Here is a 23,931-nt window from a genome sequence, read left to right on the forward strand (position 1 = left end):
TAAAATAAAACATAGGTTTCATGCATGTCCACGCAAAACCGAGAAACAACGACAAATCAACAGTTAATGAACCAAATCTCCATTTTGCAGACATTTGTGCTTCCTCCTGCACACCTTAATTTATTGAGGAGTGGGTACATTAAACGTACCATTACCATCAGCCTCCTGGGCATGTTATTTCAAAGATTTCCCCTTCCTGTCTTGTGTGTGTACGTAACTCCGCATATAAAGCTGAAGAGGGCAGCTTACTTATATTTTGGACATCTGCCTCTATCCCAATCAAGACAAGCTCTTGCTTTAAGAGGTATTTTGAATTGACAAAGCCGAATTTTGGTATACCCCAAACCACCTATCCAAATGGACAGTGCTTTCCAACCCCCCCGTCCACAATACCACTACCACCCCCCCATGCCCTAGTACCACAAGGATTTTTCTTTACCAAGGGAGGATGCAATGAAACTTACACTGAAATTCAGTTTATGATTAGCAGAAAATCCTAGAAAAAATAGTTACAAATCTTAACTGGGTCAACATCTTCAAACTTAACACCCTTAATTGAGCTCATAAGGCGCTACCAGGTGTACCCCTGGAGGGAGCACAGGAATTTATTTTGCAACCCCTCCAGGACATGACAGTTTGACCCCACCCCAGGCTTTGCTGCCATAACAAATAATGGAACAGACCTTTGCCTTTTATACCTATTGGTGGTATTCTACCATTACATCGCAGAATATTTCAACAAAGTCCATTACATCGAATTGTTTACAACACATTTTGCTGCAATGCAGATCTGGGGATGGGCTAGGGTATTAAGGTGGAGGGGGTGTGGGGAGTTAGGGATGTGCGGAGGGGAGTAGGGTATACCCCAGCATTGATTGGCAGTAAAATGGTTTTAAAATTAAATGTAATGGGCTTCGAGGAAATATTATCAAAGAAATCACATACATCCCGTCCAAGGACTTGTCCAAACTGAATGCCCCAAACCTGAAATAAAATCAAAAAGACCTTTAATCGTCAACAATGCCCTTTCAGTGGTCTTCTTAAAAGGACTGACCCAAGTACCCCTTTTCCTGACCTCCATAATTTTTGTTTGATATTTTATTTCAAACTATAGTTCCCAAAATAATATTTTGAGCCCACTCCTTCAGTTTGAGCAACAAACATTTGGAGAATATGTCACTGGAAATGTCCACTAAGGAAACTGTCATATAAAACATGAGTTTCTGTTATATGATATTTTATTTGTATCGCGCTGATACACAAGTGTTTCAGAGCGCCAAGTGGCAAGGGAGGGGAGCAAGGGAGGACAAAAACAACGATCTTACTAGGTCCAGTGACATTGAGAACGCCCAAGTGCAGGGGAGAGGGAAGGGGGTAAAGTGCAAAGGGGAGGTGGAAAGTGCTGAGCAAGGGGGAAAAAAAGAAAAACTGATAGTGCAGCAAGCAAGTTGGCAAGTGCAAGGTTTAAAGCACAGACAAGGGGTATCTGGTAAGTGCAAGTAGAGGGATTGTAGGGTTACAGATACAGACCCAAGTGCAGGGGTTGCCAGCAGGCAGTGCGGGTAAGGAGGCTGTTGGTGGAAGGATTTATTGTACAAGGAGATGGCATAATGCCGCTTTTGACAATTGCATTAAACAAAGCTATTTGGCGTCAGTCGGAATTGCAGCCCTGACCGAAAACTCCCATAGTTTCTCAATAAACTTGAGCAACCTTTGTCCCCTTTGAAACTATTAATCTGGTTAGCCGCGTGCACACCACTCATTAAATAATGGTTCAATTTTCATTTCAAGATACTAAATTCTACATAGAACTATGAGGCATCCCGTTTCTAGAACATGGACCTCCTGAACTGGGGGACGCCATTTGCCAATAGCTCTGTCCTGGATAGTTTCGACCAAAGACTCAAACTGATATTTTTCTCTGTGGCCTATGAACAGTTTCAGTTTTAAGAGAATATCTTTTATTAGCAATTCTTTCCAATGTCTTCTTTTTGAGCTTGGGCATCGCCAACCAGCCCCTCTGGCTGTCCGACATCTTCCTGTTGCCTACCCCTGGCCATTGGAAAATTACCCCAAGAGGATAGTGATCACTGTCTGTTCAATCAAAAATGCAAAATTTCGTAATATTCCTGAGGAAACCAGTCCCAATGACTGAAGAATAGCATTACTTGTCTTGCATGCTTAGGAATGCCTTTTCAGATACAGATTCTGCCTAGAGAAGGGGCAAATAATTCTAAAAGTGTGTGTGGTTATGAATGTGATTTTACTGGGAGTGGTGGCTCACTAGACCACCAGGGATGTGTTGTATTAAAAGGGGGTGGGGGGGCGAAGCAAGGAGTGTCCCTCTCCCCCTACCCCAAATGGATGGGCATGCCATTCAGCCCTCCCTGGAGGACACGTTGGCAGTGTTATCTGCCTCTAGGAAGGGGCACATTTGTTTTTTGTATGTTACCACTGCAAAGAGGTTGGATTAAGGGTGGGGACAGGGGTGGGAGGTGCCCCTAGAGCACAAGTGATGCGTTATTTGAAAAGGGGGTGGGGGGAGGTCCTCAGACCCGCCATTTTTTTTTTGCATTGCTCAATTACATAGGTGCTTTTACTGGGCATGGGAGCGGGATTATGGGAGGAGTGTGTGACCAGCAAAAGGAGGATGCTGGCTGCTTTGCATAAAAAGAAGGCATTGCTGGGTGCAGATCGCTGGCTCCGTGCCCAGCAATGGCACTAGACTTTGTATGGTGGTCGTTTCCTGTGCACAGTATTTTGACAGAGGAAATGAGGACCATGTGCATTGCATGTTCTGAAGGAATTAAAGTTGCGACTATCCCCAGATACTCAGCAGCGCAAGCTCATGGAACTGTATGTCTCATGCTTGTGCAAAGCATGACATACTGTTCCATGTGTTTGCACTGTGGTCAGAAACGTGTGTGCTAGTAATGTAAAACGTTAATTCCTTCAGGCATGCGTTGCACACATGCTATGGTGCTCATTTCCCCTCTCACAATTGTCACCCTGACAGTAAAATCTGAAAAGCATGAAACAGGTACACAGCTTTAGACAGTTTCATTGTTTGAGTTTGGGCTGCTGAGCGAAGATAGGAACATGATTGATTGCATTTGTTTTTGCTAGGCTGACCACAGAGAATGACTTGTTTCGTTTACAGGTTACATTATTCGCTGTATGCACTGACGCCTCTCCTTTGTTATGCAAGTAGCAAAGAATATGCTCTTAACATCATTGTACATTATACAGGGGCGGTGGTGGATTGTTAGTAGCGTGGGTGGGACTGGGGCTGCCTGTTGATGTGGGTGGGAGTGAGGGGGGGCTCTTACCTACACAGAGCAGCGCTCCGGCAAGACACTTTTTGCCAGAACACAGCCCAATTCCTCCTCTGTGTATGGTGGGGGCGGGGTATTTTGGTGGGCTGGACCACAATTGCAGGGCCATACAACAAATGGGTCCCATGCCAGCAGAACATTGCTGCTCCCCCAAGAAGGCAATTTAGAGGTGTATGCCTCCATTTTGCCAACCCTGAGAGGCAGTAACGTCCACTAGGTCATCTGGAAATGTATGTTCTGGGTGGTGGGGTTTCCATGCACCCATTTCACTCATTCGCATTCCCCATAAGTTTGCAGTGTACCATTTATCTGGGCCAAGGAAGGGAAATGTTTGCAGATCGCAACATGAATTTTTTTTGTGTTTAATTTACAGTTGGGGCAGGCTGAAGCTTGTCGGCTTATGTAAGCAGTACGAAATGTCCTTTCGTCATTATATATTATAATTGGGGGCGGATTCTCAGTGCGGTGGGCGGGACTGTGGCTGGAGTGTCAGTGCTGTGGGCATCAACGGGTGGTGTGGAGGTAATTGTACAATGATATGTGTGCCCTGAATAGAGGATGCTGGCTGCTTAGCATAAAAACAAACTGCATTTTGTAAACCTAATATTGACCACCACTTTCTCAAACATGTTTGCGCTAGTAACGCAGACGTTCATTTCTTCTGTGCATGCAATGAACACTTATAGTATGGTCACCATTTGGGGGTCGACAGTTTCAAAGTCCAGCAGCCGTCCCAGGGAGCCTCATTAGGTCCCCCATCCCTTCCCACAGGGGAAAAAGCTGTAACACAGTCCAGCCAGAGCTCCAGGACGATAAGGGTGAAGTCCCCGGCCTTGGTCCGTCTCCCATGTGGGACAAGCATGGCCAAGTCCAGCGGCAGTGCCAGGGTGCCCCGGCATGGTCCCCATCCCTCCCAGGAGGAAAAAAACTGTAACATAGTCCAGCCAGAGCTTCAGGACGGATGGGGGCCGGTCTTCTGTGTGGGTAAACCATCCAAGCCCCGGTAGGCTACCTTCCTGGAGGGAAAAGCAGTAACGCAGGCCAGCCAGAGATCCAGGATGGTCGGGGCGATGCCCCGGCCCTTGAGCGCCTGTCTCCCATGTGTGTCGACCGTCCCCAAGTTCGGCGGCAGTCCCATGGAGCCCCGGCAGGGTCCCCATCCCTCCCTGGAGGGAAAAGCTGCGGCACGGCCAGAGTTCCAGGACGGCCAAGGGGGATGGCCACGGCCTTGGGCACCTATCTCCCTTGTTGGTCAACTATTCCCATGTTCAGTGGCAGTCCTAGGGAGCACTGGCAGGGTCCCCCATCTCTCCTCGGAGGGAAGAGCTGTAGATTAGTAAATATTTGGTTTTCGCAGGCCTTTTCCCTTTGCGGCCAAGTCTGTGCACCTACACGTGAGCTAACATTTTCGTGGGGACACCTGTAGGAAAATGTGTTTTTTGCCGCCGTATTTCGGTAGTTTCCTGGTGGCAAATGTCCGAAAATTGTGTTCATTTTCCCTACATTTTGGACTTTGCCAGGCCTTTTGGGTGATAAATTCTGGAGTGAATCGCGCAGGTCAGACCCCTTTGGATTCCCAGGGGTGTCTTCTTTTCAGAAATGCATGGGTATCCAGTTTTCCTTTGTGGCTGCTACACCCCAGGCCCAAATCTGTGGGTTGTCCACAAGACCAAATCCAGTTAAAATGTGGTCTTCGCAGGGTGTTTGGTGTACCAGTGGTTTAGCGTTTTCCCTTAAAGCCCAGGTCAGTGCACCCACACGAGGTATATTTTCATTGGGACACCTGTGGGAACGTGAGACATTTGTTATTTTCTCTTGGTTTTGATAAAATGTTCACACATTTCCTACACAACCCTTTCATTTCCAAAATGTGACCTGCATGTAGCTGCTGCTTTAGGCACTGTATGCTTTTGTAACCTGCACAAGTCACCTACCCTTCAAAAGGTCTGCCTGTTCCCTTTCCTAGTTTTCCTTATTTTCAAATGTCTAGTACTTCTGTTTAGGCAGTTAGCATAAAGGTCCTGTGTACCATGGCTCAGTTTTTAGCTTGCGATTTCCTAACTAGAAGAGTCGGGGGAATGTAGCGGTGCATTGCTTTTCTCAATATTCACAGATGCCATTACCTTACAAGTCCAAACATGTGCAGCACATACTTATTTTGGTCCTTTTTTCAAACATTTTCCCAAACGATGGAAATTTTTGGTATATATTTGTTGCCGGACCTGGGCAAATGACTCCTTCCTGAATTTGGAATTTTATCTACTTTTCAGAAATGTATGGCTTTCTCTGTTCCCATTAAGCTTTCCTAGCCTCCTCTTCCATTCCGTCCAAGCAGGGCCTATTGAAAAATCACCTACCTCTCACAAAACTGATGTTAGCCTTATGAAAAATATGTTTTTTGTTTCAACTGAACCTGCTCTTGACTGCAAACCATTTGTTCCTAGCTCTTGTACATCATTTTATTGCCATTTTCAGAAAAATACAAAATGTCACTTTTTTGGGGATTTTCTCACAACCCCCTAACAGCAAACTAGGAATCGTTGGTGGCGTTATGACCACCTACATATGGGAAGAAAAGGGTGTACATTTGGCCAGGATATCACTTGTAACAAAAAGGTTACAAGGGATTGAATGCGGACATACCGAATGTCCAAAAAAAGGGCTCAGTAATGGGAGGGAAAACTCAACAGTTAACGGGTTAAAGGCCTTGCAAGTTTCCTTTACTAGAATTGCACATGGTGAAGATAACTGTTAAGTACTGCAAATTGAAATATTCTATTAGCCGTCTTAAGTTTATTACATTTGAAATTTGTATTGCAATAATGTTTCAAGCCACTGAGATATGTTCCGTTAAAGAATGGATGTTGCTCACCATTTCATTTGATATCCAAATTTTGCTCATCTGCACTAACCGTTGACAGAACCCATAATGGATGCCACCACGCTACAGCTACATAATGGCTTGCCCAAAAAACAGGAAAGGAACTATGCAACAAATCAACGCATTGAGGGGCAAGAGTCGCCAGGAAGTAAGCAAAGAACCAAACTAAAGCCCACCTAATCAAGCAGAATGCTCCCAGTTACCCCATAGGCAGCCATCATTGTAATTATATGAATTGTTCCTTTACTCTACATACACGTTAAATTAATGGTTTAAACTTCCTCTTCAGCCATTCTTGGGGCCCAAGTGCAATCCCCTCTTTGATATCTGTCAAAACTATAACCTCTTTCCAGGACTTTCCATATAAATTAGTGACGACAGTTTGGGATGTTCAATGGCACACCAAATATGACCCATTAGCTAGATTTATGCTGTTGCTCCGTCTGTGGCCTGCATAAGAACGCCAGTCTCTTAGCAATTCTAACAAACCGCATGTCTAAGTTTAATAGTACAAATAATGTATTTACAAAACAGTCTGCATATTCTGTTCTCACCAAACAAAACTCATAGCAACGCTTTGTAGCATCATGGTAATATTTACAAACTGCAGGTGTGACGCAATGACATCAAGATTAATTTTATTAAAAAAATGAAAATGCTGTGAGAGGCTACTGGATAACTGGCTATGTAAAAGATTACTATTATTGTAGAAGTTATGTATAACAATTTGCATGCAAAGGAAAAAGTCTGAAATGTGTTCTTAAGGGGGGTCTGCATTGGCGAAGTACTACTACTCCCTAAATTAATAAGATTCAAAGCATGGTACAACTGTAGCGCACACACTGAATGCTTGGTGCTTAGTGAGAAGGAAACAGGACTAGATTTGAATCGCCAACCCTTTAATGAGCCTAATAATTTGGCATCAAAACATGAATAACTGCGTTCCTTTCAAAAGAAATGCATTAACATACTCCTTCATGAATCACAGCACCACACTCCTCATCGCCACAAGTAGACTGTGTGTGTGTGTCAGACACAAATACAGACGCCAATTAAAAAAATACATTTATTTTGTACATATACGTTAGGATTACAGAAAATGATGAAAGGAGGTAGGAAACCAAAGGCAAGGCTGGGGTTTCAGCAGTCTACGACAAAATACAGAGATCAATGGGTAACTGATGCCAAAAGGCCTACCGTAGGAATTTGTCAAGGCCTTGATGGACATTTTAAAAATGTTAAGGAAGGTGCTACGTAAAAAAGGTAATCGATAACATTTAAAAAATATTCCGTCAATAAAAGTTGAAGGCATTCACGTGTGCAAAAATATTCAACTAATCCAAGTCATCGTTTATTTTAACAAATCAATGTAGATCGTTGGCGTGGAGAAGGCAGTACATCTTAAAGTGCCATGCATATTTTATGCAACCCGAAGTGTTTTACTGAGATTGGAGATCAGTCTACAGCCAGTGAATGCTCTTTCAGTGGCCAGCATGCTAAAAGGTTAGCCAAGATGAAGGAAGTATAACAAAAACATGCTAAAAGGTGCATGTCTTCTTTCCAGTGAATCGCCCTGCTGCACAAATCACATTCACTCACGTCAATGCCCACGCTCTACTAAGAGCAGATTAGACTGAGAACTAAAAAATGGCGCTCAGATACACTTCCTTTAAGAGAAATGTTGGAGTACAACAGCACTTGAGGTTGGGAACAAGCTAAGCAAGCATCAACCACCTTTCATGGTATTGAAAGTCTTGAAGCTTGGTTAGCCCAGCGTTTACTCACATACCCGGACAAAGTTTTGGGTTTAGAGTATACATTAGCTCTCAGTTATAGGGCATCCATAAGCCGAGCCTGTTCGTGACCTCCCTTGGGCAGCTATCTGATGGAAAAAAAAAAATAACAGAAAAATGTTGAGTGTTGAACTAAAAAAGGGTCTCGAGGAAAGAGGGCACTTGACCTCATAAGTAACAGAGTAATCTTGTGTCAACAACTCAAATACATCAAGAATAGCACAACTGCATTTTAAATGGAATGCTTACTGTGCTGCCAAAATTGAAAAAGCATTTTTGTTAGTGTTACATTACCTACGAAGGCACTTCTCCTGACCTCCGTTAGCTGTAAGCACATACCAAGCCTCTGCTTGAGCCCATCAAGAGACCCATTCAACAGCACGAGCACCAGACGCCCAGAGGCATTTTGTAACAATGAGAACAGATTGCACAATTAAATATACTCTCTGTTGCCCAGGTTTGCACATTTCACAAAACAATAATGTAAGATCCTCCATAAATCGGAGGGGCAGGTCTAGTCAGCAGGCTTCAGCGAGGAACCATCTTGACATAATTGGTGTGTTATGCAGCAGTTTAGTTTGTTTTTCAAGAAAAAAAAAACATTCGGTGCCGATGCCGAATACTAAAATGCACAGCTTGGTTTTAACTAGGGGAACAGTGCTTTTAAAATGTTTCTTTAACGAAAATAAATATTTTCCAAACACAGTTGCTGTGTAATATTAAGGCAGCAAGGAGGAGCCAGTCCGTACAATTTAGGAGTCCACTGAGGGTGCTGCTGGTGGCGGTTGCTTACTTCTGTAGCTTTTCACAATCCTGTAAATCCCACTCACTAGAAAGATCAAGGATATGGCTGCAAAATATCCAGCATAGATCATGAACTGCAAAAAAAAAAAAAAAATTAAAGCATAATCAACAATGCAATGCATTTCCACTTTTACACAGGGTCTTTCAAACACTTCCGGACAGTTCTGTAAGTGCACAATGTCAGCGTGTGGAAGCGATAGCACCAACTCTGCCATCACCAGTGGTATCTCCATGCCAGGACAGCGCCAGAGGACTTGTTCATGCTAAAGGACAGAACGGAAGCATCTTCCCACATGCACTATGTAATGGAACTGTCTGTAAAAGTCTTTGGCCAAGATGGGTAGCACAAACATGTGGTGCCATATGAGGGGACACCATACAACTTCAACATCAGGACTCTCCCCAAACCCTTACTCGCCCTCTCGACCTACTTTCACTCGTCTTTCCCAGTCAGATTTCAGCAACCTACTAGCACTTCGCCGACCCTCTGACTCGCCTGAAGATCCTTGCCCACTGCCCCTTCTAAAAAAGATCCTTACCTCCACCTGTGATGCCAGAGTAGCCCGCTGTCTCGCTCCCATCAAACTCCTTCCCAGATTCCTTCAAAACTGCTCATGTCAAACCGCTTCTCAAAAAACCAGCCTCAACCCACTTTTTCCTTCAAGCTACCGATCAATCCCCAATACCCGCTTCATTGCTAAACTAAGTGACAGCGCTGCATATACGCAACTTGGACTTTGTTATTGACATAACTAATATAAATCAACTTTACAATATCATAAAAAAAGCATAATAAAATTCATTGTACACATGACAATTATAAAAAGAGCGCACATAAAAAAGACAAATAACTCATTTTAAAACAAACACAAAAAGACTTTCGAACACAAACCCAGATTAATATATCCAATTTTTAAATCAACTTCTAATAACAGTTAGAAGCGTCTAAACAGTTCTTGGACAACCATCTATAATCCTAGTCCACAAGCACTCACATCTACTAGACTCTTGTCATTCTTGTTCCTGACTTAGCATGGTCTCATTGACAGTACTTTCATTGCTCTCCTGCAAGTTCAGACCACAAAGAAACGCAATGGCCCCTAATCTAGTCTTGGTGTAAATTCCAGAGTGTATTATCTTCCATAGAATTTCAGCAGTAAGGAAATAAGAAAAGTTACGTCAAATATTTAAAGTGTGTGCGTCACTGGTCAATAAGTGCATCACACTCAGTCAGGAGATGGCTTAGCGTTTCCTCATGATCTTGTCTTTTCCAGAAGCGGCAAAAATGATCTGTGCTCTTGATAATTTTACGTCGTGCCAAAACCTGTCTTGTTGGCCACTTTTCACAGAAGCCAATAGTCTCCTCAACTCAGCCCAATCGGGGTTCTGACCCCTCTGTAGAATGTAATCTTCTCTGGCCTCCATCTGGGACGACCAACTGCCGACTCAGGAGTGTGCTGCACTCATCCTCCTGGATCTATACGCATCCTTTGATGCCATCATCCTTTGATAGTATTAGCCACGTAATATTGAGAACAGGCTCCTCACCCTAGGCATGAAAGACGCAGCCCTTAATTGGATCACCTCTTATTTCCAATTGCTCACAAATCATTCTCCTCTCCCTTTCTCCTGCACCCCTCACCCAGTCATAAAAGGGGTGCCACAAGGAGCATCCCTGTCACCCCTCCTCTTCAACCTCTACCTCAGCCCACTGCCAGCTCTCATCAATTCACACACCTTACCTGTTACAACTATGCAGACATGCAGATTTCCGAAACTCCCCACCTCGCCTCTTGTCCCTCGGATATAGACCATTGGATGACTAACAACCACTTAGTCCTCAACCCGGGCAAATCGGAGATACTAATACGTGGCAAAACTGTTCCGATTCCACAACCTTTACCATGGCCAGTTGCCCTTTGAGATCCACCTTCCGTCTCTGCCTGCGTCAAAAGTCTTGGCTGCATGGGCTTTGAAATTACTTTGTTGTGCCTGCAATTGTTTTTCTACCTGCCGGTGTCCCCTGTTCTCCCACTTACCCGTTGTTCTCCTCCTCCTCCTCCTCCTCCTCCCCCCCCCCGTCCGCCTCCCATCCCGCCCACACCCTCCGATTGGCTCTCTGGGGCCGTGTGTTTGGTTCAGCAGCGCTGCTCGCCACGCTCGCCATTTCACCAGGCTGAGCGGGCGAGTGCAGCGTTGTAAAGATCTTCCAATGTTGCCCTCCAGGGATTTGAAATTACTTCGTTGTGCTTGCAATTGTTTTTGTTCCTGCCCGTGTCCCCTGTTCGCCCGCTTCCCCTTCCCCGTTTTCCTCCTCCCTGCCCGCCTCTCATCCCAACCTACCCCCCTGATTGGCTCATCCTCCCTTATCACTGACCTTCCCTGGGCAGCCCCTGCCCGGCAGCCCCACGGCTAAGGGGCCTAGGCCAAGGGCGGCTCCTGCTTGGTGGTTCCCTGTTGGTGTCTGCAGGGGACGCCAGCTGCCAGTCAACTCCCTTCTGACCGCCCTGCCTACCCCCCTTCCAGTTACCAGCGGTTTATTCCCTGCTGTTTCAAATTGTATAAATTGCCTGTATCAGTACCACCTATATTGCATTGTGAAACCTAGGCCTTTTCTCCCTCTTTAGGACTCTCAAACCTAGGTGCATCTTCTCTCCTGTCTTAGGATGTCCATTTTTCTGAGCTCTCATCCCGAGTGCCGCCGTCCTGTCCCATAGCTCTACTCACTTGCCTCTCGCTGTCTTGTCTGTCTACCCCAGGGCCCCCCCACCCCTCTCCCTCCACCTCCCTCCTCTCCCACCTACTCTATGGTGCTCTCTGTCTCTCCTATCTTTTCAAACTGCTTCTCTATTGACTATCCTGCTGTCCTCACCAAGTCTGGTCCCCAACCCAGGCCTCCCCATCGTCGACACCTACACCAGTGCCTCCAAGGAAAGTCTCACGACATCCTCTTTGTCGTCCCTTCACAAGACCTATGGACCCCTCACATAGTCTCTGTGCTCTCCCCTTTCTCCCCGACTCCTATTAAAGGTGGCACCCGTTGGGACGCCCTCCTGTCCTCCTTCCATTCTTCAAAGGTCATCATATCATATATCATATCAGTAATGTCTACTCTAATATGACCGCCTTAGTCCAAAGCCCCCAGGCCAACCTGCATCTCTTTGATAGACGCTTCCTGCGCCTCAACAACTTCCTTTCTTCTCCTGCTGTCCCCTCCTGCCTTTCCCCTACTACCTCGCCTCCCCCTTCCACCTCCTCCTTGGCTACCTTGCCTCCTCCTCCCCTCGCTGCCCCCTCTTGGGCTCCCGCTACATCTCCGAAGGGCGTACCTATGATCTGTACCCCTCCCCGGAAGTCCTTCAAGGATGGCAACCTTATCCATATTGCCACTCTAAACTCTCGCTCTGCTGTCAAACACGCCTCTGATATCTGCCGCCTTCTGGAAGTACTTGACCTTGATGTCCTCTGTCTCATCGAGACATGGTTCACGACCGGCTCTGTCACTAGCTTCGATACTCTCCTCCCTGACAGCTACAAGATCCTCTCCATGCCCAGGTCCAAACGCTCTGGTGGTGTAGCCATGATCTTCCCCGAGTGGATTCCTGCCTCCGTCACTCCTACACAGGCCTACTCTTCGTTTGAATGCCTCGTCTGCAGGCTCTCTCTCTCTCTCTCCCCAGCCACTCCCTTACTGTGGCTACTATCCATTGGCCACATGGTCAGATTTCTTCCTTCCTCTGAGTGGGCGGACCTCTCCTCCTCACTCCTGGCCTCTACCACTCAACAACTCCTTCTTGGAGACTTCAACATTCAATTGGATGCCTCCTGTCCTCCCTCTGGACTCTTTCGCGACCTCTGCTACTCTCTCTCTCCCTATTCTCCCTCTGGCCGGACTCATTCTGCAGGGCACACTCTCGATGTTCTGATCTCCTCAGACCTTCCCCTCTCGGTCCCTCTCTCCACTCCTCTCTCCTGGAGGGATCACTTTCTCCTATCCTCCCACCTCACCCTCCTTACCCCTCAGGCCAAGCCACCTCCATCACTGCCACCCACCTTCTCGGTCATCTGACCCATGAAACACAGGTCAGTTGAGGCTTTCGCCGCCACCTTCTCACCCCCTCCTGCCCCTTTGGCTGACTCATCCTGACACAGCCCTCTCCACGCTCCTATTTTCTATATTGGATACTCTTGATATCTTTGCCCCTGTCATGAGAATCCGCCTCAAGCCCAAAGCCAAGTGTAAGGAACAAGTTACTTACCTGTAACTGTTGTTCTCCAGCATGGGTCTGGCATGGATTCACATGCTCATGAATATTCCCCGTCGTCAGGCTGGGAATCATCGGTAAAGAAAAAACCAGTATCAGTTTCGTTTCTGATCTGTCTTTCGTAGTAATAACCAATCACTGGTCTCTGCGTCATACTGACCACAGCCAATGACTGCCCTCTACCTAAGCCCCGCCTCTGGCAGCCATCTTCAGATTTGGAAGCACGTGAAGTGGCAGTATGACCAAGTGAAGAGCCGCAGAGGGGTAGGCGGGAGGGTTCGCATGTGAATCCATGCCAGACCCATGCTGGAGAAGGGAGTAGTTTCTTACCTGTAACTCCATTTCTCCAGCATTGGTATCTTTCATGGATTCACATGCTTAGAATATTCCCCGTCGTCAGACTGGGAACCCTCGGTACACATATATATAGTCATTTCCAATAGGAAAAACTTCTGCCCTATCCCCGTCTGCGTCCTCTACGGGGCCGCCCACGTACGCCCCGTTGGACGTGATGGTATATAAGCCCCGCCCCCGCGGGTCCCTTCAGATTTCGACCCCTCCAAGATAACGGGGGGAAAACTTGCTTACATACCAATCTTCCACATTGCAGTCCGGGGAGGCCGGAGGGCGCATGTGAATCCATGAAAGATACCAATGCTGGAGAAATGGAGTTACAGGTAAGAAACTACTCCCTTCTCCAGCATTGGATCTTTCATGGATTCACATGCTTAGAATAGATTGTAAAGCAGTAACATCAAGAAGGAGGTGAGAGTGCAATGTAACTTACATTCGTAGAGACACCCCCAAACACTACCGTTTACACCATGTATGTAAGCAACAACTTATTATACTGATACGAAACGGATTTCCGCCATACAATGCTATGTCATATGACTCAGTATGCACCCCTTGCGCACATATCTACCCAACCACTTATGTTTAGGTCAATAAACTATGCACATTCATGTATACACTCTGAAAAACCAGCTGAGGCCAAATAATAATAGGCAGCATTCTTCTTGAAACTTTGGCTTACCTCATTGAAAAAGGTGGCGAAGCACTGCCCTTCCCATTTGTACCTCATCCGCGTGCTGCTTTTCCAGGCAGTAGTGGCGCGTAAACGTGTGCGGAACAGACCATGCCGCCGCCTGGCAGATGTCCGTCAGCGGAATTCCTGCCCATAGAGCCACGGAGGAAGATGTCGATCTCGTGGAATGGGCTCTGGGACGATGTAGTAGAGGTCTCCCGGCCTTGGAATGACACAGGGTAATCGCCGAGGAGACCCAGCGAGCCAGACCTTGTTTGGAGATAGCCTTACCCCTAGCCGAGGGGCCGTAGGCGACGAATAGCTGTCTGGTGGCTCTGATATCTTGCGTTTTTTGCAGGTAAAATTTTAGCGCCCTTTTGACGTCCAGAGTGTGAAGAGCCTTCTCCGCCGTCGACGAAGGAGATGCAAAGAAAGTAGGGAGTACCAGGGTCGAGTGCTTATGATAGACCGACGGTACTTTTGGGATGAATGAAGGGTTAGTTGATAAAATAACCTTGTCCTTAAAGAACCTCAGATATGGAGGGTCTATGACCAGTGCCTGTAGTTCCGACATTCTTCTAGCCGAAGTGATGGCAACTAGGAACGCGAGTTTCCAAGATAGAAATTGTAGAGATGAAGAGGACATTGGCTCAAAGGGAGGCTTCATTAAGGCAGCTAGAACCGTGTTCAGACTCCACGACGGTGGGAACCGTTTTTCCGGAGGGAAGGTTCTAAACAGACCCTTCATGAAATGCTTCACTAGCCTGTCACTGAATAGTGGAGGGGACTGTCTTCTTCTGGTAAATCTCGAAACAGCCGCCAGGTGTACTTTGATTGACGATGATGACAGTCCGCTCTCCGCAAGATGAAGAAGATACGGGAGGATTTGCTCCGGAGTTACTTCCAAAGGTTGTATATTTTGTTGTGTTTGACACCATATACAGAACCTTTTCCATTTGCTTACATATGATTTGTTAGTGGACGGGGCTCTGGCCGCCTGCAGAATCCTTCGGCAATCAGTCGAGACTTTTAGGTTCCCGAACTCCGAGAAGTCAGGAGCCATGCAGTTAAGTTCAGGCTGTCCGGATTGTGGTGCCACACGGTCCCCTTGTCCCTGGACAGGAGGTTCGGTACTTTCCTGAAGGGTATCGGCTGATCCAGCGACAGATGGAGGTCTGAGAACCATGGTTGCCTCGGCCAGCGCGGGGCCACTAGGATGACCCGGCAATTGTACCTGTGGATCCCCTGGATCGTCCTCCGTATGAGGGGAAATGGAGGGAAGGCGTAGAGGAACTTGCCTGTCCACGGAAACGAGAACGCTTCCCCCAGGGAGCCTGTTTGGGGCCATCTGCTCGCGAACTGAGCACATTTTCGGTTTCTTTCCGTGGCGAAGAGATCGATCGACGGGGTCCCCCATCTTTCGAAGATTTCCCCGAGTTGAGTGGAGTCCAGCTCCCACTCGTGTATTTGTGACATAGTCCTGCTCAGGGAATCCGCCTGTAAGTTCTTCGCTCCCGGTAGGTGGTATGCCACTAGGGAGATGTGGTGTTTTAAAGCCCAATGCCAGATCTTTTGAGCTTCCTTCGAGAGGGTCCTGGATCTGGTGCCACCCTGTTTTATCAGGTAGAACATAGCTGTCGTATTGTCCGTGAGCACTCTTACTTTTGACCCCTTGATGTGTGGGAGGAAAGATTTCAGGGCCCATCTCACCGCCCTTAGCTCCAGGACGTTGATATGTAGGCGAGATTCGGTCGACGACCACCTGCCTTGGGTTTGGTGACGTGACATGTGTGCTCCCCAGCCCGACAGAGAGGCGTCTGTAATGATGGTGTTCTGAAATTCCGGCTCCTGCAGGGGGACCCCTCTGTCCAGGTTGCGCGCCACTTTCCACCATCGGATGGCTTTGATAACTCGTTCGTCGTCGACTATTATCTTGTCCGACCAGCGGCCTGTGGCCTGCTTCCATCTGTCTGATAGGAACTCCTGTAGAGGTCTCATGAACAACCGGCAGTTCGCGACTAGGTGGATGCACGATGCCATGGAGCCGAGGAGAGCCGCATATTTTCTTACTGACAACCTTCTCTGTAAACGAAGTTGGCTTGTCAGGTGTTTGATCTTCAACAACCTTTCCAGGGATGGTTTCACTAGTCCCGTGTGGGTGTCGAATTGAGCACCTAGGAACTTCAAGCTCTTCGAGGGCTTTAGTGAAGACTTTTCGTAGTTCACTGCAAATCCCAGACGCTGTAGCAGTCGCAAGGTGGTCAATAGGCTGTCGTTGGTCGACGCTGGGGAGGATCCCCTCACGAGCCAGTCGTCGAGGTACGGGTAAACGTGATGCCCTTCCTTCCGCAGCCAGGCTGCTACGGGTGCTAGGCACTTTGTAAAGGTTCTTGGGGAGGACTTCAGGCCGAAAGGGAGCACAGTAAATTGGTAGTGTGTTTGGCCGACTAGGAACCTCAGGAACCTCCTGTGGTGAGTGCGCACCGGAATGTGAAAATACGCATCTTGGAGGTCCAGAGACGCCAGGAAATCGTTCTTTTGGACCGATCTGATTACCTCCTGTAGAGTAAGCATCTTGAACTTTTGACTCAGCAGGGTTTTGTTGAGGTCCCGTAGGTCGAGGATGGGGCGCCACTTCCCGTTTGGTTTCTTTACTACGAAGCAGCGTGAGTAAACCCCTAAGCCACTCTGTGAAGCAGGGACTAACTCGATGGCGCCTTTTTTTAGCATGAGCGCAACCTCTCGACGCAAGACGCTTAGGTGTGGTTGAGACAGGCGTATCGGTGGACGTCTTGGAGGTCTGGATTTGAATCTTAGGGAATGTCCCAGTCTCACCGTGTCCAGAACCCACCGATCTGTCGTAATTGACTCCCATTCCTCGACGCAACTTGACACTCTCCCTCCTAGAACGTCATTGTTGATCTTTTTGTTTTCCCGTCGACGACGAGTAAGTGGGACGTCTCTTAGAGGCCTGGAAATTTCTGCGTCGGGTCGAGGACTGTGAGGCGCGTCTATAGCCTTGGGACGGATATGAAGACCTCCCGAATGCTCTATCCCTGGATCCCGCAAATCGTGCGTTTCCCGTAGCTCCTCTAAAGGGGCGAAAGGAACGAAAGGGCTTACCGCTTTGGAGAGAGCCCAGCGAGCGCGCCGTCTCAGAGTCCTCCTTCATTCCTTTCAAGGCCTCATCCACCTTTTCGCCAAACAGGTGGTCACCTTCGAAAGGCATGTCGACGACCTTATATTGCACCTCGGGTCTAAAGTTGGTGCACTTGAGCCAGGCCTGGCGTCGTAGAACCACTCCGTTGTTAATTTGTTTGAACCCCGAGTCTGCCAGGTCCACCGCTATATTGATAGCATGGTTCGAGGCTTCTTCTCCTTCACGAACCAGGGACATAGCTGATTTTCTGTGTTCTTCTGGGAGGTGGTCCAAAATGGGTGCCAGTCTGTGCCACATCTCCCTGTCATACCTGGCCATGATTGCCAGGGAGTTCGCTGCTTTCACTGTTGACGCTCCCACTGACAGGATCTTCTTACCGAAAGCGTCTTGGCGTCTAGCTTCGGAGTCCGGCGGGGTAGAGCACTTATGCTGGGCCTTTGCCTTTCTCGTCGCCGCCGCCGATACCACCGAGTCAGGCGTGGGTTGCGCAGAGAGGCATTTTGGCGTCGAATCTGGAACTTTAAATTTTTTCTCTACGCGGCCTTTGACCGCAGGTTCCGAGAATGGATGCCGCATGGTTTGGACGCCCTCTTTCCATACGTGGTCCAGTATCGGTATCGAAAAAACGGAACGCCTATTCTTGCCCATGTGGTCAAAGAGGAAGCAGTCGTCCTTTTCTTCTTGTTGGGTCAAACCGAACTCCTTGCAGGCCTTTTCCATCATGGAATGGAAGGCCCCTATGTCATCCGGTGGAGATGGGTGAATGGGACTTTTCGGAGGATCCACCTCCACATCCGAAACCCATGACGGGTCTCTCGACGGCGAGAGGGAGATATCAGAAGCTGACCCCTGTTCAGAGAGGGAGTCCGAGAGCTCACCTTCTTCCTGGACTGTTGGAGCAGTTGGGCCCACGACCGATCTAGTCGGGCGGTGTGAAGGTCCGGGCTCGTCGACGAGGGGAGTCGTCGGAACAGGTGGGAGCCTTTCGTCCAGGGACTTCAAGAGCGAGTGTAAGGAGGAAAGTACCTCCATGGAGAGAGTAGCCTGGGCGTTTGGAGGCTGGGTGAAAACTTGAGAGCAGGTTGCACCAGAAGGAAATCTGGGCCGTAGCCCCAGGTCTTCCGGGCTCACTATTCTGAAGCCGTCGTCTTCTTTGGAGGCGATCGAAACTGCCTGTTCTTGTAGCAGTGTGTCGGGTAGCCCCATGTCGAACGCTTCTGGCCTCCAGGCCTGGAACTCCGTCGACGAGGGAATCGTCGTCGACGATGAGCCCGTTTGAAAGGCGGGGGACTGTGACGGAGTGGGCACTTGGATCGTCGTCGTCGACGGAGGGCCTGCAGGTGGCTTAGGCGGTCCCGCCTTCGCGGAGCTCTCCCTGCGTTTATCCGCCTCTCTACTCGTAGCTGATCTTTTCTGATCGCTCGAGGAGGATTTTGGCCTGTCCTTATCTTTCTTCGACGAAGAAGAAGAGGAAGATGATTTCTTCGTCGATTCTTTCGATGAGGCCTTAGAGGAATGACTTCGAGGCACGTCCTTCTCCGTAGGTCGTGATTTTTTGGCCGGAGGTTCCGACGGATGTGAGCGTCGGGAGGCTTCTGATGTTTTCGCTGAGGCGATACTGCGCACCGATCCTACCTCCGACTGAGGGTACGCTCCAGCGCCGTCGTTCAGCCACGAGACCAGTCGCCGATTCCGGTCCTTCAGGGTTTTTTGGGAAAACCCCTTGCAGATATCACATTGGTCCGCCGAGTGGTGGGGGTGAAGGCAGTAGATGCAGTCAAGATGGCCATCCCCTTCATAAACCTTCTTTAGACCGCACGTGGCACACGGGCGGAAAAGAGGTTTACCCGACATTATTGCCAGACCAACTAACAAAACTCGTAGGAGTTAGAAGCGGACCAAACAGACAAACTCGCAGGAGTTAGAAACAATCGATAAGTATTTGAAGAAAATACACGAGGAGATCCCACTATCTTTGGAGACGGTTGAAATCTGAAGGGACCCGCGGGGGCGGGGCTTATATACCATCACGTCCAACGGGGCGTACGTGGGCGGCCCCGTAGAGGACGCAGACGGGGCAGAAGTTTTTCCTATTGGAAATGACTATATATATGTGTACCGAGGGTTCCCAGTCTGACGACGGGGAATATTCTAAGCATGTGAATCCATGAAAGATCCAATGCTGGAGAACAACAGTTACAGGTAAGTAACTTGTTCCTTCTCCAGCATGGGGTCTGGCATGGATTCACATGCTCATGAATAAAGAATACATAGCAGTACACACATGCACAACCACGGGAGGTGGCAAAGGCTCAACATTAAGCATTACATCAAACTCAACATTAAGCATCTTACCTCCTCACCAGGCTCACCTCAGGCGAACAGGTTGCGCAGCACTGCTTGGCCGACCCTGGACTCCTCCCTGGAATCCCGATCGACGCAGTAGAATTTCGTGAAGGTGTGCGTCGACCTCCACGTAGCAGCCCTGCATATGTCCAGCAGGGGCACACCAGAAAGGAACGCCGTGGTAGCTGCGATCGCTCTGGTGGAATGAACTCTCGGACGGCCAGGCAGCGGTCGGTTTGCCAACCGATGACAGTGATACAGCCGGAAAGCCATCTGGAAATGGAAGCCTTCGAGAGTGCCTTCCCCTGATTGACAGGTCCAAAATTCACAAAGAGTTGTGACGTCTTCCGAAAACACTTTGTGCGGTCCACGTAGAACTTCAGCGCTCTAGCCACATCCAGCGAGTGCAAAGTCCTCTCAGCCGGCGACGAAGGCGACGGGAAGAACACAGGCAACACCAAGGGTTCGTTGAGGTGGAAGTCCGACGGCACCTTGGGCATGAAGGAGGGGTGCGTCCTGAGCACTACCCTCGTGTCGTGAAAAGTCAAGTACGGGGCCTTGCAGGAAAGGGACTGGATCTCCCCCACTCGTCGTGCGGAGGTGATGGCCACAAGAAACGCTGTTTTCCACGACAGAAACTTCAACGGGGCCGAGTGCAGAGGCTCGAACGGAGGTCCCATGAGCTTGGTCAGCACCACGTTGAGCTCCCACGCCGGGGCCGGAGCCTTCACCGGCGGGAACGATCTGAACAGTCCCTTCATGAACTCTTTCACCAGACGATGAGACCACAAGGACATCCGCCCCGTGGTTCTGGTGTATCGGGAGATCGCAGCAAGATGAATCTTGATGGACGCGTGTGCCAGTCCAGCTTTGGCCAGCGTCAGCCGTAATCCATAGAGGGTTAATCTTCTGTGCTTGGCACCAGACAGAGAACCTCTTCCATTTGTGTCCGTAGCATTTAAGAGTCGAGGACGCCCTGGCCTTTGCAAGAACCTCTCTGCAGTCGGCCGGTATGTCGTATCCTCCAAACTCTAGCGCTGCAGGAGCCAGGCCTGCAAGTTCAGCGATTTCGGGTTGTGGTGGAGGATGGCGCCTCCTTCCCTGGAGAGTAGATCCGCGTCCACCGGCAGCTTGATTGGCGGGGACGCTGACAAGTCCAGAAGGTCCGGGAACCATATCTGCCTCGGCCACGCAGGTGCGACGAGGATCATCCTGCACCATGACCTCTTGAGCTGGTTGATGAGCCGGATTAGCAGTGGCAATGGAGGGAACGCGTAAAGGAACAGGCCCTCCCAGGGGAACGAGAAAGCATCGCCCATGCTCCTCGCCTGGGGAAACCTGCTGGCGAACCTCCGGCACTTGGAGTTCGTCGCCGTCGCGAACAGGTCGATCTGGGGTGTGCCCCACCGTCGGAAGAGGCGATCCACTAGATCCTGCCGTAGCTCCCACTCGTGGCACGAGCGCAGCTCCCTGCTGAGTGAGTCGGCGATGGTGTTTTTTATCCCTGCCAGATGAAACAGCACCAGAAACATCCTTTGGGCGACAGCCCAATGCCACAGGTCCTGCACCTCCTTGGACAGTGCTGGGGACCTGGTTCCGCCCCGTTTCCTGATGTAAAACATGGTGGTGGTGTTGTCGGTGAAGATCCTCACCACCTTGCCCTTGAGGGACGGAAGGAAGGACCTGAGGGCCCAAAACACTGCACGGAGCTCTAGGACGTTGATATGTAGTGATTTCTCCGTCGGGAGCCAAAGGCCTCTTGCGTGCAGATTTTCGGTGTGCGCTCCCCACCCTTCCAGGGAGGCATCCGTGGTCACTGTCTCCTGGTGGGCTGGGGTCTGGAAGTCCATGCCCGCCGTCAGATGCGCCCGGGTGCCCCACCACCGGATCGCTCGTCGGAAACTCTCGTCGAGTGTGATCCTTTCCTCGAAGCTGCCCGTCGTTTGGATCCAGCGCGCGTCCAGGAACTCCTGCAACGGGCGCATCCGGAGCCTGCATAGGGGAATGAGGTAGATGCAGGAAGACATCATTCCGAGGAGGGACTTGATGGACCTCACCTTGGCCGCCTCGGCCACCAACATCCGTTGTACCTTGCCCCGGATGGCCCTGGTCCTCTCCTCCGACTGGGAGGCCAGAAGGGACACTGTCGAGCATCGCTTCCAGAAACAGTGCGGCTTGCGTCGGTACCAGGTGGGATTTGGCGTAGTTCACGGAGAATCCCAGGTCCGTGAGAACGTGGACGGTCCTTGCCGTGTGGTCCACGGCGAGCTCCCTCGTCTTGGCTCGGATGAGCCAGTCGTCCAGGTAGGGGTAGACGTGGATCCCCTCTTGGCGCAGCTGCGCCGCCACCGGTGCAAGGCACTTGGTGAAAACCCTGGGTGCCGACCGTAGTCCGAAGGGGAGGGCTTTGAACTGGTAGTGACGCCCTTGGACCACAAACCTGAGAAATTTTCGGTGCCCCCTTAGGATGGGAATATGGAAGTAGGCATCCTCCAAATCCAACGACGACAGGAAGTCTCCTTCCTCCAGCTGACTCAGGACGTGCTGGAGGGTGACCATCCGGAACTTCTGAGCCTTGATGAACTTGTTCAGACGTCGCAGGTCTAGGATGGGGCGCCATCCTCCCGTCTTCTTCTTCACGAGGAAGTATCTCGAGTAAACTCCGGAGCCCCGAAGCCTCTTTGGAACGAGTTCGATGGCGCCCTTCCTGAGCCTCGCCTTTACCTCCAGGAGAAGCTGCGGGACGTGAAGCTCTTTCCTGGCCACGGGGGGGACGCGCGGGCACCTTCTTTGAAACTCGAGCGCGTGGCCCCGGGCTAAGGCGTCCAACACCCAACGGTCGGTGGAGATGGACTCCCACACGCTGACGAAGCTCGCCAGCCGGCCTCCCACCGGGGTGCTTCGTTGGGGGCCCGACCCCACGGTCGGTTCAATCCTGTTTCGACGAGGCTTTGCCGCCTTGACCTCCTTGGCGACGACGGCGGGGTCCGCCCGACTTGCCTCGTCCCCTATAGGCCTCCTGAGACGACGAGCGGGCCGCTTGACAGTAGGTGGAGAAACCGCCGCCGGAGCCTTTGGAGGCGCCCTTGCCCCCGCTGCTCCGAAAGGGCGGCCGTCGTTGTCCTTCATGGTCCGCTCCGACATGTTGCCGCAAAACGCACAGTCCTTGTCCACGTGCGTCTTATCCTCATGTAAGCAGTAGAGACAAAAGGAGTGTTCGTCCTCCTTAAAGACGTTCTGCAGCTGGCATCCAGGGCAGACCCTGAACAGCTTTCCGGGCGTTGAGCTTCCCTTCTCCTGGGCCATGTCCGGGACGGGCCTGAGAAAACTTCTGGAGTCCTCCAAAAGCGTAGCTCGACGAAATCTTCACCCTTGAGGGGCGCAGACGAATCCGACACGGGTCCCCGTTGATCGGATGGAGAGTCGGTGGAGCTTGAGGCTCTTTTGACCGAAAAAAACGAAGTTTTTGAGAAAAACGTGAAAAAATAGCACTAACGCTCGAGAGCAATAGCACGAGGATCCCAACACATGAACATGCGGTAAAAATCTGAAGATGGCTGCCAGAGGCGGGGCTTAGGTAGAGGGCAGTCATTGGCTGTGGTCAGTATGACGCAGAGACCAGTTATTGGTTATTACTACGAAAGACAGATCAGAAACGAAACTGATACTGGTTTTTTCTTTACCGAGGATTCCCAGCCTGACGACGGGGAATATTCATGAGCATGTGAATCCATGCCAGACCCCATGCTGGAGAACTCCTGGTATGACTCAGACCTCGGCACCCTAAAACGCAAGTGCAGGGTGGGCGAGAGGCAACGCGGTGCTTCATGTTCATCCTCTGACAAACTGGCCTGCCGCTTGCTGCAAAGGCAATACCGGCTCTCCGTCCTCACCAAGAAGAGCTCATATCCAAGCCTGCATCTCTGTGGCATCTAACAACTCGGCTAATCTCTTTAAAATCTGCAAGGAACTGGCCAACCCTGCCACAGTCTCTACCTCTCCTGTCCCTTCCCAGGCCCTCTGCACGGCACTGGCTTCTCACTTCATTTCTAAAGCTCAGGACATCCTGTCCTCACTCTCCCATCGCCTCCCTCCCTCCCTCTATTCCCTGCTCTTGCGCTGGCACTTCTGCAGCCACCCCCCCTCCCTCCTCCTCTGCCTTTTACCCCCCTTTTCTCTGCAGACGAGGTTTCTAGACAAGTCTGAGCTATCAAAGCCTCGTCGAAACAGGTTCACCCCTGTTCCTCCAAAACTATCAAGGACCACATCGACTGTCTGGCTCATGCCCTGGCTGATTTCTGCAATCACTCCTTCGCCACT

The 23,931-nt window shown here is 49.9% G+C and overlaps 1 protein-coding gene across 1 annotated transcript in view; it reads right to left on the reverse strand.

Annotated features, from left to right (window-relative positions):
- Window positions 1-7,268: 7,268 nt before the first annotated feature.
- Window positions 7,269-23,931, reverse strand: part of SLC19A2 (solute carrier family 19 member 2) — a 251,303-nt gene continuing 234,640 nt past the window's right edge. Inside the window, exon 6 of the mRNA XM_069636480.1 lies at window positions 7,269-8,887. Within this exon, the coding sequence (XP_069492581.1) occupies window positions 8,762-8,887 (126 nt within the window). The 3' untranslated portion in view covers window positions 7,269-8,761. The remainder of the gene's footprint in view (window positions 8,888-23,931) is intronic.

The sequence above is a fragment of the Ambystoma mexicanum genome, chromosome 7p (assembly GCF_040938575.1).
Source record: "Ambystoma mexicanum isolate Mex_15411 chromosome 7p, UKY_AmexF1_1, whole genome shotgun sequence".
Taxonomy (NCBI): domain Eukaryota; kingdom Metazoa; phylum Chordata; class Amphibia; order Caudata; family Ambystomatidae; genus Ambystoma; species Ambystoma mexicanum.